General features: G+C 44.3%; 1 protein-coding gene across 1 annotated transcript in view; it reads left to right on the forward strand.

Annotated features, from left to right (window-relative positions):
* Positions 1-8,124, forward strand: part of RUNX2 (runt related transcription factor 2) — a 151,991-nt gene extending 143,867 nt beyond the window's left edge. The window contains exon 6 of the mRNA XM_026846423.1: positions 7,256-8,124. Within this exon, the coding sequence (XP_026702224.1) occupies positions 7,256-7,938 (683 nt within the window). The 3' untranslated portion in view covers positions 7,939-8,124. The remainder of the gene's footprint in view (positions 1-7,255) is intronic.
* Positions 8,125-15,355: the final 7,231 nt, after the last annotated feature.

Below are 15,355 nucleotides of genomic sequence, written 5' to 3' on the forward strand. Positions count from 1 at the left end.
TGATGTTTACAAGGCTAATAAGAACATAATAAGGACATTTAGAAACACAATAGTAGTTATTAGGGAAAGAAAACAAGACTCTCAGAAGAATTAAACATGTTGGAAAGGCTATCTGCTTCAAGACAGGAAAAACCTTTTGGTGTAGCTAATGGCCAGATTTTAAAAAGTAATTAAGCACCAACTCGACTTTCAGTTGTAGTCCATACAATCGCAGTCTATTTTGAGCCTAATCTTAAATCAAATCTTGGCCTTCGTTGCATAAAGGTGATTGTAGACAGTGGAAACCTCTGTCCTGGGCCAAAACTCTGATTCATTAGTGGAACACTGAGAAAATTTCCTACAGCAGATGATGGCATAACTGCTAGTGAAGACTTTTTGATCGTTTCCTTTGAGGCAGTATTTGCTGACCCTTGACAGAGGCAAAGCACGAGACAAAAGGGACAAAGTGGTCTGATCAGTTATAATGCTTTCTTCTTACTGTTTCTTTTTGTCTCTCTGAAAGGAGTTGTCAATCTTATTTTAGTTTCAGAGGACTTAAACACTCTCTCCAGCCACTTCTCCATCCTCACTTCTTCTGGGAAGGGGAGCACGTGTGGATGGAGAAGAGGTGGCCTTGCCTGGCTACAGTGAAGGCTGGGCTGGTATTCTCCTTAAACACAACATATTTTCCTGCTTGCCTTATTTCTGTGCTGCGAAGGGGAGGGAAAAGAGTCTTCCACAATCTAAGAAGATGCATTCATAGAGGGAAGAGTAAAGGAGCCATCAAAGGGCTGTGTTGGCAATGTCAGTGGACGGGGAAGATGGAAGTGGCCTTTACTCTTGGCTCCATTGTGGATTTCTGTCAAGGCATTTCATTTTTCATGTGTTTCAGAAGGGGCCCCATAAAGTGCAGCCAGTGTGAGACTTGTCTGTGCAGTGCTTGGAGCACAGCGGGAAAAATGTGTTAGGCAATGAATATTGTCATGAAGAATTGCCTGCTGCCCAACAGTATTACCTCTCCAAAGTGCCTACCTCCTCTTTTCCTGTTCCCTCTCCACGCTGAGATGTCAGGGCATCCTCGGGGACCCCTTTTTTAGAAAATAACAGGAGTTGCAGAGCACTTCAAAAAGCCGGGCTTTGTCCTGTAGGTGTCAAAGAAGGACCTCAGGTTCTTGGAAAATCTGGTCCCAAATGAGTGTAAAAATGCACATTTTGTCAGGAAGTGAATGAAATCTCACTGAAATTAAGCCAGGGACAAAGATGAAAAAGCAGATGGCCCATGACAAACTGTGAGAACAAATTTGTTCGCATGACATGGGAATAAGTATGTACTCATAACAGACTATTACTCAAGAAATTTTGAAAGAGCACAACTCCACAGGAGTCATAATGTGATTAGTCACATAAAGCCCAGTCCAGCTAGGCCTGATGTATTGTACCTGAAAGAAGAGAAACAGACCCCAAAACAGACCACAATTAAAAAAAAAAAAAAAAAAAAAAAATATTCCAAAGAGATGCACAAGCTTATGAACTCAGAAAAACTCGTAAGAAAATTGAAATCTGTAGAATAGTTCATGGATTGTTACTAGGCTGCTTGAAAAGCAAGAGGCTAGAGGAAGGAACCTTGCTGAAGTGACTCAGCCTGTAGGTTTTTAATGTGACAGCACAGAGTTGGGGTATTTCTGGTGAAACTTCTTGGACAGTCTTTGCCACGTGCCCCATTATAGCATGGTTCTGGTAAACTACAATTTCCAAAATCCCTTTCTTTCTTTTTTTTTTTTTTTAATTGTAGGAGTGACGGGTGAGACTGAATTTGAAAATCAGAGGAATGGGGCTGATTTTGAACACTGTGATCTGTTAATAAGTTTTTTCAAATTGATATTTCATACAAAACTTCTGAGCTTGAGTGGGCATATTCAGTTACATGACACCACTGTTATCATTAAAGGTTGCAGGATCTTGACATATATGAAATTTTGGGATGTTTCCATGTATGCAGAGAGGAGTGGATTCCTAGATATAAATGTGATTTTCTTTATCTACAAAATAAATAATAATAAGCTTGCCTAATGCTTTTATGATTTTTCTATGCATTTTTAAGCTGCTGACCAAAAGGCAAGTGACTGTTCGGAGATAGTTTGGACTCATACAAAAAAAAAAAAAAAAAAAAAAAAAAAAAAAAAAGATGCTAAACACAAATTCAGTTTCTGAAATCACACATGTGCAAGCACTGATCCTGGAGTGCTCACACTGATGGTTTTGTTCAGACTTATTCTAATGTAACATCAGGCAGTCTCTTTACCCAGTGCTGTAATTTAATCCCTTCTAAACCTGATTTACAGCTGGAAGCCTTTATAAACTGGACTGCAGACCAGCAGTGGGAAGCAATGCCACGCTGCATCTGAATCCAACCTGAGCAGCACAGGAGGGATGGTTCAGATCCCAAAGATGGACTTTGTCCGTGCAAAAGCAGTACCACCCTTGCTTACACAAATGTTGCTATTGGATTTTCATTTACCACAAGCTGTTAGGACTTCAGTTTCACTTCTTACCAGAAAGAGGAGGCAGGCATATATTTAGACTTTCTTGGGAAGCAGCTGCAAAACGAAGTGGGTGTGTAGGCACGCACTCGGTCTCACAGGCACACATGCAGATGCTGATAGCTTTAGAGCAACTTGATAAACCTGAGCAGACAGGACAGTGCACAAAGGCCTCCTTCAGGTTACTGTGTCGTCATTACTCATTTCAGCATCTTAATATCCTTATCATTGAAACAGGTTTGCTTGCTCAGTGCTCTCTCACTTGAAAGGTTATCACCTTCTTCTGAACCACCAGCTCATTTCTTGAAACACTCTAGGGGCCTGAGTGTCTACTCTCCTGTACCTTAAACCTTATCTCCATGGTTTTATGCTTTTCACAGGAACACAGAGGCAGCACTACCTGTCTGCTATTCTGATTTGATAGGAAATTACCTGCTATATCTATACCTACAGTGAGGAATCTGGCTGACCCAACAGTCAGCCCATCTAAGATAGTTGACTTAGACCTACAAAAAGTGCTGGAAAGGGAGGGACAGTGCAGAGCATGATCTTCCCACCCTTCTTAGGGACCTGATAGCTTGGAATGGCTTGTCCCCAGAGGTGCTTCTTTCTCTGTTGGAGCTGGGATGACTGCCTTGCACTAGATGCCAGCTAAACGGCTAATGTTAGATGAGCTGCATCCCATGCAGTGTGCTAGCCAGTGGAAAGTCATGCCTCTGCTTTTCCCTCAAGCTTTCTCCTTCACAGACCTTTCCCTTCTTAGCTGACAAAAGACTAAGAAATCAGAGTCTGCAATAATTTGGCTGCAAGGCAGATAAAATCAGTAGTCAAACAAAAGCAGCTAAAATAGCCAAGACTGCCTGAAAAGTTAAAGGCATGCTCTTCTCATACAGATGAATGCATTTAAAATAACTAGTTGCCTCACAGGGCAGCCCATTAATCTTTTGGTAACATCCATCACCATGGGCAGGACAAGTACCAGGAAATCCTCTCCTGGAGGTGAATCCTCTGCTCTCTCTCATTACTGTACCACCTGGGTTGTTTACAGTCCTGTGAGTTTTTAACACCGCAAGGTCCTCTCAGGGGCGGCAGTGCAGAAATATTCTCTGTTACTTGCAAATAGGCAACACAAAGATGTGCAACTGCTCTCTTTTTGTGAAATCCATAGCAGATTGGGAGAGTAGTGAATTTCAGGCTTCCACTGTCTCTAAGCTGGACACCAATCTTATTTTTATGCACCTGGTATAGGAGTTCACTTGTGAAATGTAGGCATTTTCAGAGGATGGCATCCATATCCAAGTTAGTTATCCTACATCATTCCCAGCAAAGAGATGAGGACAAATATTTCTCATTCTAGCAATAAAGAGATGATACTAGATGTGTTTAATCCACTGACTGTGAAGAAAGGCTAGGGAATTCGATCGGCTGTAGACATCTATACTGTAGAATGTTAAAGCTAAAGGTGACCTGAATCCCATCTCCGTAAACCAGTCCTCCTGAATGATGAGGCCAAGCTTCCTGTGCACTCAGTAGAAAGAAGTGACTCTGGGGCTGTTCAGAGAGATACAGCCTCTGTGCCTAATCCTTCCCTTTGGGGGCTTTCCCTCTATACACAACATAGAAAATGCAGGTGCCTTCATGGAATTGCTTCATTACACACGTTTCAGCTGTTTAGATGAAGTGGATGCCAAAACAGGTTTTCTGAGTTTCTGTTTTCTGGATTAACATTCCCAAACTGGTGAAATAACTTTTCTTCTACGCTACAAGCTTGGCTTGAACAGTCAGTCTTTGCATGTGGAAGTATGCTGTAGTCCCTAGCCGTATTCTGTAGACTGGGTGGACTGGAGGATGCTGAATGACCATGCACAAGTGGGTTGGTATGTTTAGGGAAGGTTGCTGTACTTGTCTGAGCACCTTGTCTTCAACAGTTCTCTTTGCAGGCATCGGTCCAACCCCACTTAGCTACAGCTGTCTAGGTGCAGATCTAACACCCTCAGGAGTGAGTGGGGGTGTTAGTGGGATGCTCCAGTTAAAAAGACTCTCTTTCTGCTGGAGCTGTACAGAAAAGTGAAAAAAGCAAGCACTAGAGTTGTGATGAGCTACAACATTCAGATAAAACAAACAAAATTAGAGAGGAAGGAAATAAATAGAATCATCCTGTTGTATGTGATAAACAACTGTAGTAACTTGCCTCATGCTTAGGACTTCTATATTCCTGGGCTTTCTCAAGCATGCCCTAGCAATTTTGTCCGTGGAGAAAAAAACATTGACGCTAGCTGACACTGTTTGGAGCCGGGGTTGTGACTAGTCAGTCTCCAGAGGTTCCTTCCAACCTCAGCAAGGCTGTCATTCTGCAGTTTTCCTCATCACTTTGGGTCTTTGGATACTGAGCAGTTGGGTCCCACCCAGACAAGCCGTGGCTCTGGGTGTGCAGACTACACGGTGTCAGCTGTGCACATCCCGGCCATTGATCCGAGCGGTGCAACAGCTTCCACATGTCCTGGGTATGCCGGGCTCCCTGTGCGGGTGCTCAGATGCCCATGTGGAAGTTCTTAGAGGGAAGTATGGGGGCCGGATCAAGCTGAGCACGATGTGTTTAAAAGGCTGCATGGCATAAATAAATCTTACGGGGGGATTAGGGGGATGACACAGCTGTGGCTTCCGATAGGGAAGCCATGCTGTTTGGAAAGATTGCAGCGAAAAGGAAGAGCCTTTGGTGACCAGATTTTTGTCTCTATTTTTGTCTGTATTAGATACTACTCCTTGTATTTTAACCCCAATTACTCTTTAACCATTTAAGAATCATTTGTGACAGTTATTTGTCACAGCGCTAAACCAGATTACCTCAAGGTTTGTTAAGCTTCCTCTGCTCTCCAATGTATGGAAAAACATGACACTTAATTTGGTTTGTTTGGCTAGTGTGGACAGGGTTTAGCCATGCTATATATGGACCATAAACACTGTTCTGGTTAACACTACAGTTGAGCCAAACCTGAACCTTTCATCTCACCCTTTGCAAACTTCGGTGGTTTGGATGGAAATGGAACCTGTATTTGAACTGTGCTTTATTTTTGGTTTTGTTTTGAAAAACCAAAGCCCAATCAATAACACTTTGGAAAGCCAACATCCAGCATCCTCAGCCCACCTCTACTGAACAGGGTTCGAGCGCCTGTGTAGGCAAGGACTTTGTGTTGGGAAGAAAGCCAATATGCAAAGGAAGGAAACTGTTTCAAGGAACCTGTAGTAACTTTCCATAAAAATCTCAGGAACATAAGAGCATGCTGAATTTTGTGTCATAATCCCCTCCAATCAGCATGTATGTTTGGTTAGGGAAAACACGGTGGTCCCATGTGGAACAAAGATGGACTTTTGTTGGCTGCATGTCCAATTGGTTTGATGTTATAAATGACAGGGAAAAGCCTTCAATTTGTTTTTGACTCACAGTTTCAGTTTACTATCTGGAATACCAAACCAGCCAGTAACGAAAACAGATTTCTCACATCAGATATTTTAGATGCCAGAAATAATAATAGTATGGTGTTAACACCTCAGTACTTGGCTTTCTCTAGGTTGTCTTAACCTAGATAAATCTATTAATTTGTGTCTTTGTATCCACAGCAGTGCCTTAAAATTTGCACTTAATTGCAGCAGTAGTTTTAAAATCCATCTGTCTTACACTGACCATTCCTGTAGTATCTCACCACCTCCTGCATAATGTGTTCCCAATGCTAAAATAAAGATCTATGGCGTGGTATAGTAATTCCATTTATGCAGATCTTTGAAGCTGTTGAAAGGTTAACATTTCCTATTATATTTCTGGCTTTCAGAATGACTGTAAAAATAGGATCATCCTTACCATACAGCATTTACCACCTGGGCACAGAGGGCAGAGCACCTTGGACCATAGTGTGACTCTCCAAGTCTTTGCATATCCCCCAGAGGCTGCTCTGTCATCCTACATTGTATATGTTGGACTCAGTCCAAGCAAGCATGTTTCTAATTACTTTAGTGGACATTGGATAAGGTCCACTGAACCACTTGCAAGATGGCATAGGTGTTAAGCCAGGATGTCCAGTGTCAACAATTTAGTTCTGTCTTTTCTTTGTCAATTTTCATAACTGAACTGCTAAATATCTACAGGGAGGGATCTACATCTAAGTTTAATTGTGTGAACTGTCATGCTTACACACACACACACACACACACAAAAAAAAAAAAAATATTGAAGAGTTTAAGCCACCAACTAGCTCTTACTGTTTCTGGTGTTGACCTGCCCATTCAAACCAGAATGCTGAAAACTGGGACCCTCTATGAAGCAGCAATAAACTTTGGCTCTAGCAGCAACTGTCCAGCCCTCACATCTCCACAGGAGATCTGAGTCCGTTAGGATATTACCATCATTCCATGACTGGCCAGGAAAACACAATAGTTAATTCACCAACTAATACATACCTATGAGACATCAACCAGAAAAATGTTAAGGTCTGTCTATGGGCTTTATGAAGAATGAGGGTGGAAGGATAATTCAGATTTATAATGTTAAGTTGCAAGTTTACCTACAGTAGGCTCTTGTCTTTGAGTATGTCTGTTCTTTTCTAATTGGCCTACAGAGAGTGTCACTGATGAAATTCCCCCTTTCATCAGAAAGGCTTAGTCCCACTGAAGTGCCAGCAAGCAACAGACCATGTATATAAGTACATATGTGAATCACGGCTCATGATGTGTCTTCCTTCCAGACTCAGACCCTTGCACACCTGATGCTCCACCTGCTGCCACTTCACCACCAACCTCTGAAGAACCTGGACCTTTCACAGCTCCAGCATCACCCTCCTCTTCCTCTGACACTGGTACTGCATCATTTTCACCACCATTACCTGCCTGTGTTGCAGCCTTACATCCCAAACCGCCTCCTATTCCACCATCAACATCCTCTCCTGCTGCCACTGTTCACCCTGGGCCTCTTTCTCTTCCTGCACCACCTGCCTCAACACCTTCCCTGCACCCTGGACTTTACTTGCCAGTAGTCCCCCCTGGCAGTGCCACCCATCTCATCAACTGGCTGCCCTTCCTTGCTTCTGCAACACTTGCCACCATTCGAGGGAAGGAGGAAGACCAGCCACCCGTAAGAACGGGCTCCCTGGAAGGCATGAAACGCTGCAGCAGCACACCCCCACACTCCTCCCATGATGGAAATCCCCAGGCGGCACCTATGGGAGACAGGGCTCCGGGGGCTGCTTCCTCCCCGCCGGCTGCCCACGTCATGCCCCCGAGCTCCGAGCAGGCATCGGCGAATGTGAGCGACATCCTGGCGGAGCTGCGGACGATGAACGGCCATCTCTCCATCATCGCCCGAGCCCTGACACAGCTGGCGTCATCGCTGGCACCGCAGCAGGATGCGCGTGGCACCCCACCCCCTTAGTGTCGGGCTCACAGGGGCTGGTGTTGGCCCACGGTGGAAGGAGGGTGGAGGAAAGGGACCCTACCCAAACCTGCCCATGCCGTCTGTGCCAGTTCGCTGTGTTCTCTGACACCGACCATGTCTCCCCAGTGGGTTTTTCTGTTTGTTTATTTGCTCCTTGTAAATGGCTGCATATATTAAAAAATAGTTTTGTGGTCTTGTTAATAAAATTGTTTATATTTCTTGCATTCCTTTTAGATGTGCTCGCTCCCCTCCTCTCACCCGTTAACCACATGAGCACTGGTAGGAATTGGTGAGGTCTCACACAGAGAATGCAGAGAATCTGAAGTGGTGAGAAGTTACCCGTGATAAAATGTTCAAGGAGGTGACAAAACCCCTCTGAGAAACATGGGGGGACACAGACAGGAAAGAACACAATAAAGCCCTGAAAAATGTTCCTATTTCTCTTCATCCATGCTTCATGGCACAGCTCTGTTGAAGTTGGAGCCCTTCCCGGTGCACTAAATCTCAGGGGTAATTGTAATTACTGACGCAGGTAAGGGCCATGATAAATTGTTCAAAATACAGTGCAGGGTAGTTGTCTAAGCAGTACTTGGTCTGAACAGTTACCAAACTGCCTCATGCACCATCCACCTCTTGTCCTCTGAGAGAGCATGAACCGAAGGTGCCTAGATGAAGTATATCTGTTTTACTTGCCAGTGGTGCCTCGGGTTCTTCAAGGGCATAGATGGGCCAAGCTAATTTACAGCAATTATCCAGGCACATGCAGATAGATCCCAACATTTCACCATCTTTCCCTATTGCCAAGCTGCAGCGGCTTGCCTAAAGGTGGTATTGAAGGTGTGAAACCTCAAACAATCCTCTTTGTGGATGGGGAAAGAGCTCTTGGACATGAATCCAGGACTCATCCCTCTGAGATGTGTGACCTGAAGAGCAGCTGGTGAGATCCCCTCAGACACTGCCTGGCCTGGCAGAGGCACCAGGGCTGGGAGCTGAAGGTTGGGATGTACTTGGTGCTCTAGAAGAGCCACAGCAATGAGGACTCACCGCTCTTGCAGAGACATTTTGTGCCACAGCCTGCCCATAGATCAAATAACCATCGGTCAAAAGAAGCTGTTTTTCCAAAGGTGGGCCAAGCGTAGGGCTGGTGGAGGCTGAGCCAGGCTACATGGCTGTTCTGCCTTTCATCCCTATGAATTAGAATGAAACAAATGCTTGTGGCAAACAAGAAAATAAAAGCCTCTGTGAAGCTGGGTATCATCTCGCCTTAATTTAGCTGTGCAGCCCTCAGATATCAGGATCTGAGGCCATCTCTAGGAAAAACCCAGACAAACAGACAGATCACTAGATAAGATTAAAGAGGAAGTATTCTGTCTATTTGCAAATATTTCTGTTACAGATGAGCCTAAGCCACAAAGATTGAATGAATATACAAACTTCCCCAAAGCTCAGGTGTATTTGAATTTGAGGTTTTGGTTACTGTATATATATTTACATATAAACCTATCCATATTTTTGAGTCTGAGCCCAAAAGACAAAGCAACTGTCCTGTTCAATCACTTTTTTTTTTTTTTTCCTAGGGCTAATCAGATTTTTTTTTTTCATCTGATGAAAAAAAAAAAAAAAAAGGTGAAAAGAAAGAAAGAAAGGCATTTCATAGATGGCCTACACTACCTTTTAGTTTTAAGTGTTTCAACAAAAGGAGATAGAAGGAGTGTCTTAAAAGCAGTTTGGATTTGGATTTGGCTATTGTAGTTTCCATAGACTAAAAAAGCAAAAGTAAAGAAAAGTTTATCACTTCTCCTCCTTTCATTATGAAATATAGGACAGGAATGAAAGAGGAAAACTATGCTTTAAAAATAAAAGGAATATTTTTCATTTTTACCCATCTTTCCCTCTTTCAATTTAACATGGTAGTTAACAGCATATTCTCTCATTCTTGATAGTTTTACTTGATTTATCCTGTTGTTTTTGAATAGGAACCTTTCATGACATAATACTGATGAAAATCTCAGAGGAGTTGAGTAAGACACAGCTTCTGTACAGAAAATCCTGCTGTGCATCTGCTTATACTTTATCAACCAAGGTTAGAGCTGGCTTCATTTAGCTGTCTAAGGGATTTGGGAACAGTTTACATTACATGCAAACCCAGAAAAAAACTGAAGAAATTGCCTATAACATTAGATATTCAGCTGCAACGGCAATGCTCTTCTTTCTCAAAGATGCCACGAATGTGATCCAGCTGGCAGGGAAGGAAGAGCGCTATTCCTGAGCCTCTTCCTAAAGAAACGAGATTTCTGTGGTCCCACGGCCAAAGATATTAGATGCTAAACACCCTTTCAGTCTAGACTCCAAGCTGTCTGGTCCTGCAGCATCCTGACAACAAACCAGGACCAGAGCCCGTAGCCAGAACTAGCAACTTTCAGATTTACTTGGTAACCACCGGCTCTCACATGGGCGCAGCTACTGGCTCTGGAGCCGACAACACAGACAGAGACTCTCTGTGGATGGGGTCTGGCCAAAGCGAGCACATCAGCCCTGACCAACCTGAGCCAGCACGAGCCTGGCCAAGGCTTTACTAGTGCTGCAGCCAACAGGGTCCACTTCTGCAAATTCTCAGGCAGCCCATGCTGAGCTCTGTTAGCCACGCCTGAGCCAGCTGGTTAAAACACAGCCCAGGTATGTCTGGGCAGTCCCACCATGGCACAAAAGGGCTTCACTGCTATGCAAAGAGGGATCCTGCCCACGGGCATCTCATTCAATAACATGCATTATTCTCCACTCAGTGCGTTCAATAGACTCACATCCCTTAGGAATTATTTTACTCGTTCAACTTAATTGAACCACTTACGCGCTGCAAGAAACAAGTGGCTGCTCTGACTGCATCTCTTTGACAGCAAGAAGGCTGCCTCTCTCTCAGGTTTTGTTGGCTCTTCTTGGCTTTCATCTGCAACCATTCAGATTTTGCTTGTCACTCCGAGCCCTGCTGCGACTTTCTGATGGCTCAGTAGCATTACTCACAGTGCTGAGCCGCTGCGGCGCGTGAGGTGCTCCACCGGTCAAAAGCTGCAGTGCGGCTGACAAAAAAAGGTCTCCTAAAGCATCTGAAGCCTGCAGCACAGCAGCTGAAGAAGGACAGAAACCCTGGTGCAGCTGGCACCATCCCTGCACTGTGTCCCCGCAGTCTACCAGCACCTGTGGAGACGGCATGTCCAGGCCACTTCGAAGGGACAGAGCCTCATAACCCATGGCAAACGGTTCAAGACTTTCTTCTTTAAATTATTCATTTTTATTCAGCTCAGAGAGTGAGCATCTGGAATATATAATGTCTTGATGTGTGTTCAAAGTCCCGTGTAGAAATAACCTCATGGGTTCACACTTCAGTGTCTGTTAAATTATTAAAAATCCTGACCTTCTCTCTCGGGACATCTCCAGTCTCTCATTTCTCCTCTTCTACTGCTTTGTCATTTGTGAAGGAAGCAATTTATAGGGCAGGATTCATTTTGTAATTAACAGATGCTTCTTTGTTTTTTTACTAAAAAAAACCCCAATCCTGAAACACTCTGGATGACCAAAATGTAAAGCAAAATGTAAAGGCCAGAGGCCAGGTTGTTATTCTTAGAGTCCACATGACTGATCATTACAACCCTTTCTGGCTCCACCATCAAAAGCCTAAACACACTGACCTCGTGTTTCACAGCTGCTCTATAAACAAATATGGAGGGTGGGTTTCGAGTCACCACACCTTAATGATCAAAAACTTGGGTTTGTAGGTTCCTCTACAGCCAGGGGCAGGCAAGGGCTTTCAGTGTGTGATTCACACTAGCCTAAGAAAGGTATTTAAAATAAGTCGGAAGGCAATTTGACTTTCAGTGTCCATTCCTCTCCCCTGACTGTAGACAACTAGTTTAAGCCAAATGTTTGACTTCTAGACAGCTGGAGGTAAATGAAATGAATCCTCTGTTTGGTAATGGCAGTTCATTTCAAACTGGTGGAGCATCAATATATCACATTTGTTTGAGCCCTGATAGATGTGTGAGGAGCTGAAAGAGGGGAGCTGGGAGCTCAGGAGAATAGAACTGACAGTAAAACTGGAAAGCCCTGCAAAATATCCAGCTCCAGCCCCACACTGGGAGTTATCCTGTGCCAGGAGAGCACCCAGAGGGACAGCCAGGTCACTCCCTTCTCCCAGAGATTTAACTCCTCAGGATGTGGAGCTGGAAGTGAAACAACTTCATGGGATTTGAGTGATGTACTCAGTGTCTGCTACTCCAGAAGGAATTATTTAAGGAGGCAGCAGCCTGTGAAATATTGTATTAGACTGCAACTCAAGAAGGTGGGAGAAATCACAGGTTTACCCAGGAGGAATAGGAAGCCGGGTGGTTTTTCACTTTGTTTTCTCTAGTGCACATTGTTCCTCCAATATTTGTACACACATTCACTGTAACGACACTCAAATCCCCCTGTAAAGATAATTTATAAAGAGCATTGCTAGGGAGTGCATTCCTTCGCATTAGCCCAGCCGCAAGCTGGCAGCATGAGAGCCCGGGAGTGCGCTCCCTCCTACAGACAAGATGGGCATTCAGCATAGCCCTGTCTGGGAAGCCTGGAGCAGGTACCCTCTGCCAGATGCCCCTGCGGACAGTCATCTCTGCCCACAAAGCCATGCGGCCTATGTGCCTCCAGCTTCCTCCCAGACCTTTCACTGCAACATTTGCAGAGTTCTTTGGGTTTCTGTTCAATTTATTTTGGTCTGTGAGCGATTAGCCAGGACACCTGTGTCAGGATATTGGTTGTACCCGTAACCACAAGGCTATATCCTGAGTCCGCAGCTGCCAGCTTGGTGAGAGACACTCTTTGGATGTCACGGGGCAGAAGATATGATGCCACCAGCGTGGGCAAGGATAGATTGTCACCACGGCTGTCCCAGTCCTGGGGCACAGCAGCCGTGCTGATGCATGGCTGTGCTTGGGAGGGGGGGGAACTGAGTCACCCTGCTAGTGACCGAAGCCACATACTTCATAGTCACCCCATGGGCTGGGGAATCCTCTGCTCACATAACCCACAGGTTGCAAGAGAAATACAGAGTTTGTCCGGCCCCAGCTGGGTTTGGAGATCACCATGCCAGAGAAACACTGCGGCAGGCAGCACCGCTCACAAATTGCAGAGGAGCTGAATGAGCCTGAACACAGGGGCTTTCCCGGCCCACGGCTGAGCTGGGACACTTTGCTCTCACGTGACTCTACATGCAAGTTAAAAGGTGCAATATTTTGCTCAGATGTTTCTGGTCATCTCCCACACGGAATTTCCTTTATTTTTACAGACACTGAAGCTCTGTTCTGACTCATCCATGAAGAGTTAGGCTGTAAGATGCAAGGCAATTGGTACTGGCCTTAAAGGAAATAAAGGTGACCTTCTCTGGGCCAGATTTCAGGTGGTGTGAATGGATGAGCCTCTGTCCTTTCTCCTGGGTGTGCCAGGGTCACCGCACTGAGCAATGCTGTCCACCCACTCCTCGGTAATTATGACTGTGCTCTGCCCCCCTTTGTTTTACACTTGAGTTGTACATTTTCAGAGCAAGGACAATGTTTTTGCTCTGCCATCATGCAAAGTCTAGCATGGAAGGGGATTTTAAACACCATAACAGCACAAGTAATTATTAATAGCAAGCGATATCACGAAACCGAAATCTTCCTCTCAACGAAGAGGAATTCAGTAATGTAGAAGTTGAAGACAGAAAAGTACACCACAACCTCTTACTGGGTTTTGCTGCAGACTCTCTCTAAAATAAGCTGGGCAGAAACAGTAACTTCTCACTACTGCTTTTGCTTGTGGAAGCAGTTCCCAGACACTTGCTGTACATCGTATAATGTCAACATCTGATTTGATCCACATTGTTCCCATCTACTACTCAGTCTGGATTTCCCATTTATCTTGAACTTTGGCTGAAATCTCATTTTATTCGGAGACAGATCTTACTGGAACAGCCTTCATGAAGAGCTTTACTGCTTATAACTGTCATTCAAAACATATTTTGAACAGAAAAATGTGGATTTGTGCCAGTTGAAGCACTTGGTGATTCATGGTGACGGCAACAAATTGTTTTTGTCACAAAACAGAAATAAGAGGCCCCTGAAAAAAGTCTGAATAATGCCAAAGGCTGTTCCTATTTCTTAATATTTATTTTATTAAAGATAATAAAATCATGCCAGTCATTCAAGAATTGAAGCATTTTGTTTCCTCCGCATTGCTACTTTATCCATTTCCTCAAATTTTTTTGACAATATTTATTTTGGGTTGATAGAAAATGACATTTCTTCTCCGTGTCAGCAGAATCAAAACTCCAGATATTCATGTGGCTCTGCTAGGAGAATACACTGAATTCTTAGGTTAACTTGGCTATCTGTGAGCTGACATGCAAACGTCATGATTTATTCAAGATTCTCCAAAGCAATGAAAGTGTTGGTGACACCAGTCCAGTGTCCCATGGTCCATGATATTTCACCAACGAGGTGACATGTGGCTCTATTCCCTAACCTTGATTGGAAAGGGAACTCACAAGCCTTTAGGTGATACAGATTTCCATGGGACTTTGAGCTTTGATTGACCAGCCAGAGCAATTTGATCTGTTCCAGATGGGACCTGACTCCATGTGTTTTCGTAAATGTTGGTAGATGTTGGACTTTTCAAGCCATGCCAACCAACATGTGATAAAAGCTTCCAGAGGCTTATTCATTTCTTCCACATGAAATAAGGCAATTTGCACATTTTATGTTAATTCTATATTGACTATCACTCTTAGGAGGTAAGGATGTCATTATTTTTTAAACACACAGGGCTTTACTCGATCAGACTCATGTGTTTCCTCTGATGGAAGAAAAGGGCCTGAGGTAGAGAGAAGTTAAGAGCTGACTACGAGGTTTTAACTGAAGTAGTGGGATGAATGTGAGCCAAGGAAAATTTAGGCTGCACATCAGGAAAATTTTCCTAACAACGAGGTCTATTACTATGTGGAATGGTCCCCCCAGGGAAAAGGGGGAAGCTGACTAGACAAAGCAATGAAGAACACATTGTAGGGAGCAACCTTTAAACAGTTGGGGAATGGCCCAAGTGACCTAAGTGCATTTTCCATCTCTAATTTCTCTGACTCAACCATTACAAGGGTACACTGTAGAGTATATGACTCCTGTGCTCTGCCACATCAGTACTGCTTTGGGAAGAGTTCCCACAAAGCCAGCCTTCAGGATGCAACAGACATCAGTGATCTGACCTCCAGGCATCCTCGCTGGGGTCTACCAGGCGGAGGCTGCTCTTGCTGGGACCTTTGGCTACCTATGGCACTCACCCAGGGGCCACAGGGTGCATGACCTCAGATCATTTTTGTACCTTTCCCATGCTTCAGCTTTTCACGCTCAGA

The sequence above is a fragment of the Athene cunicularia genome (genome assembly GCF_003259725.1).
Source record: "Athene cunicularia isolate RWA chromosome 3 unlocalized genomic scaffold, athCun1 chr3_part1, whole genome shotgun sequence".
Lineage (NCBI taxonomy): Eukaryota > Metazoa > Chordata > Aves > Strigiformes > Strigidae > Athene > Athene cunicularia.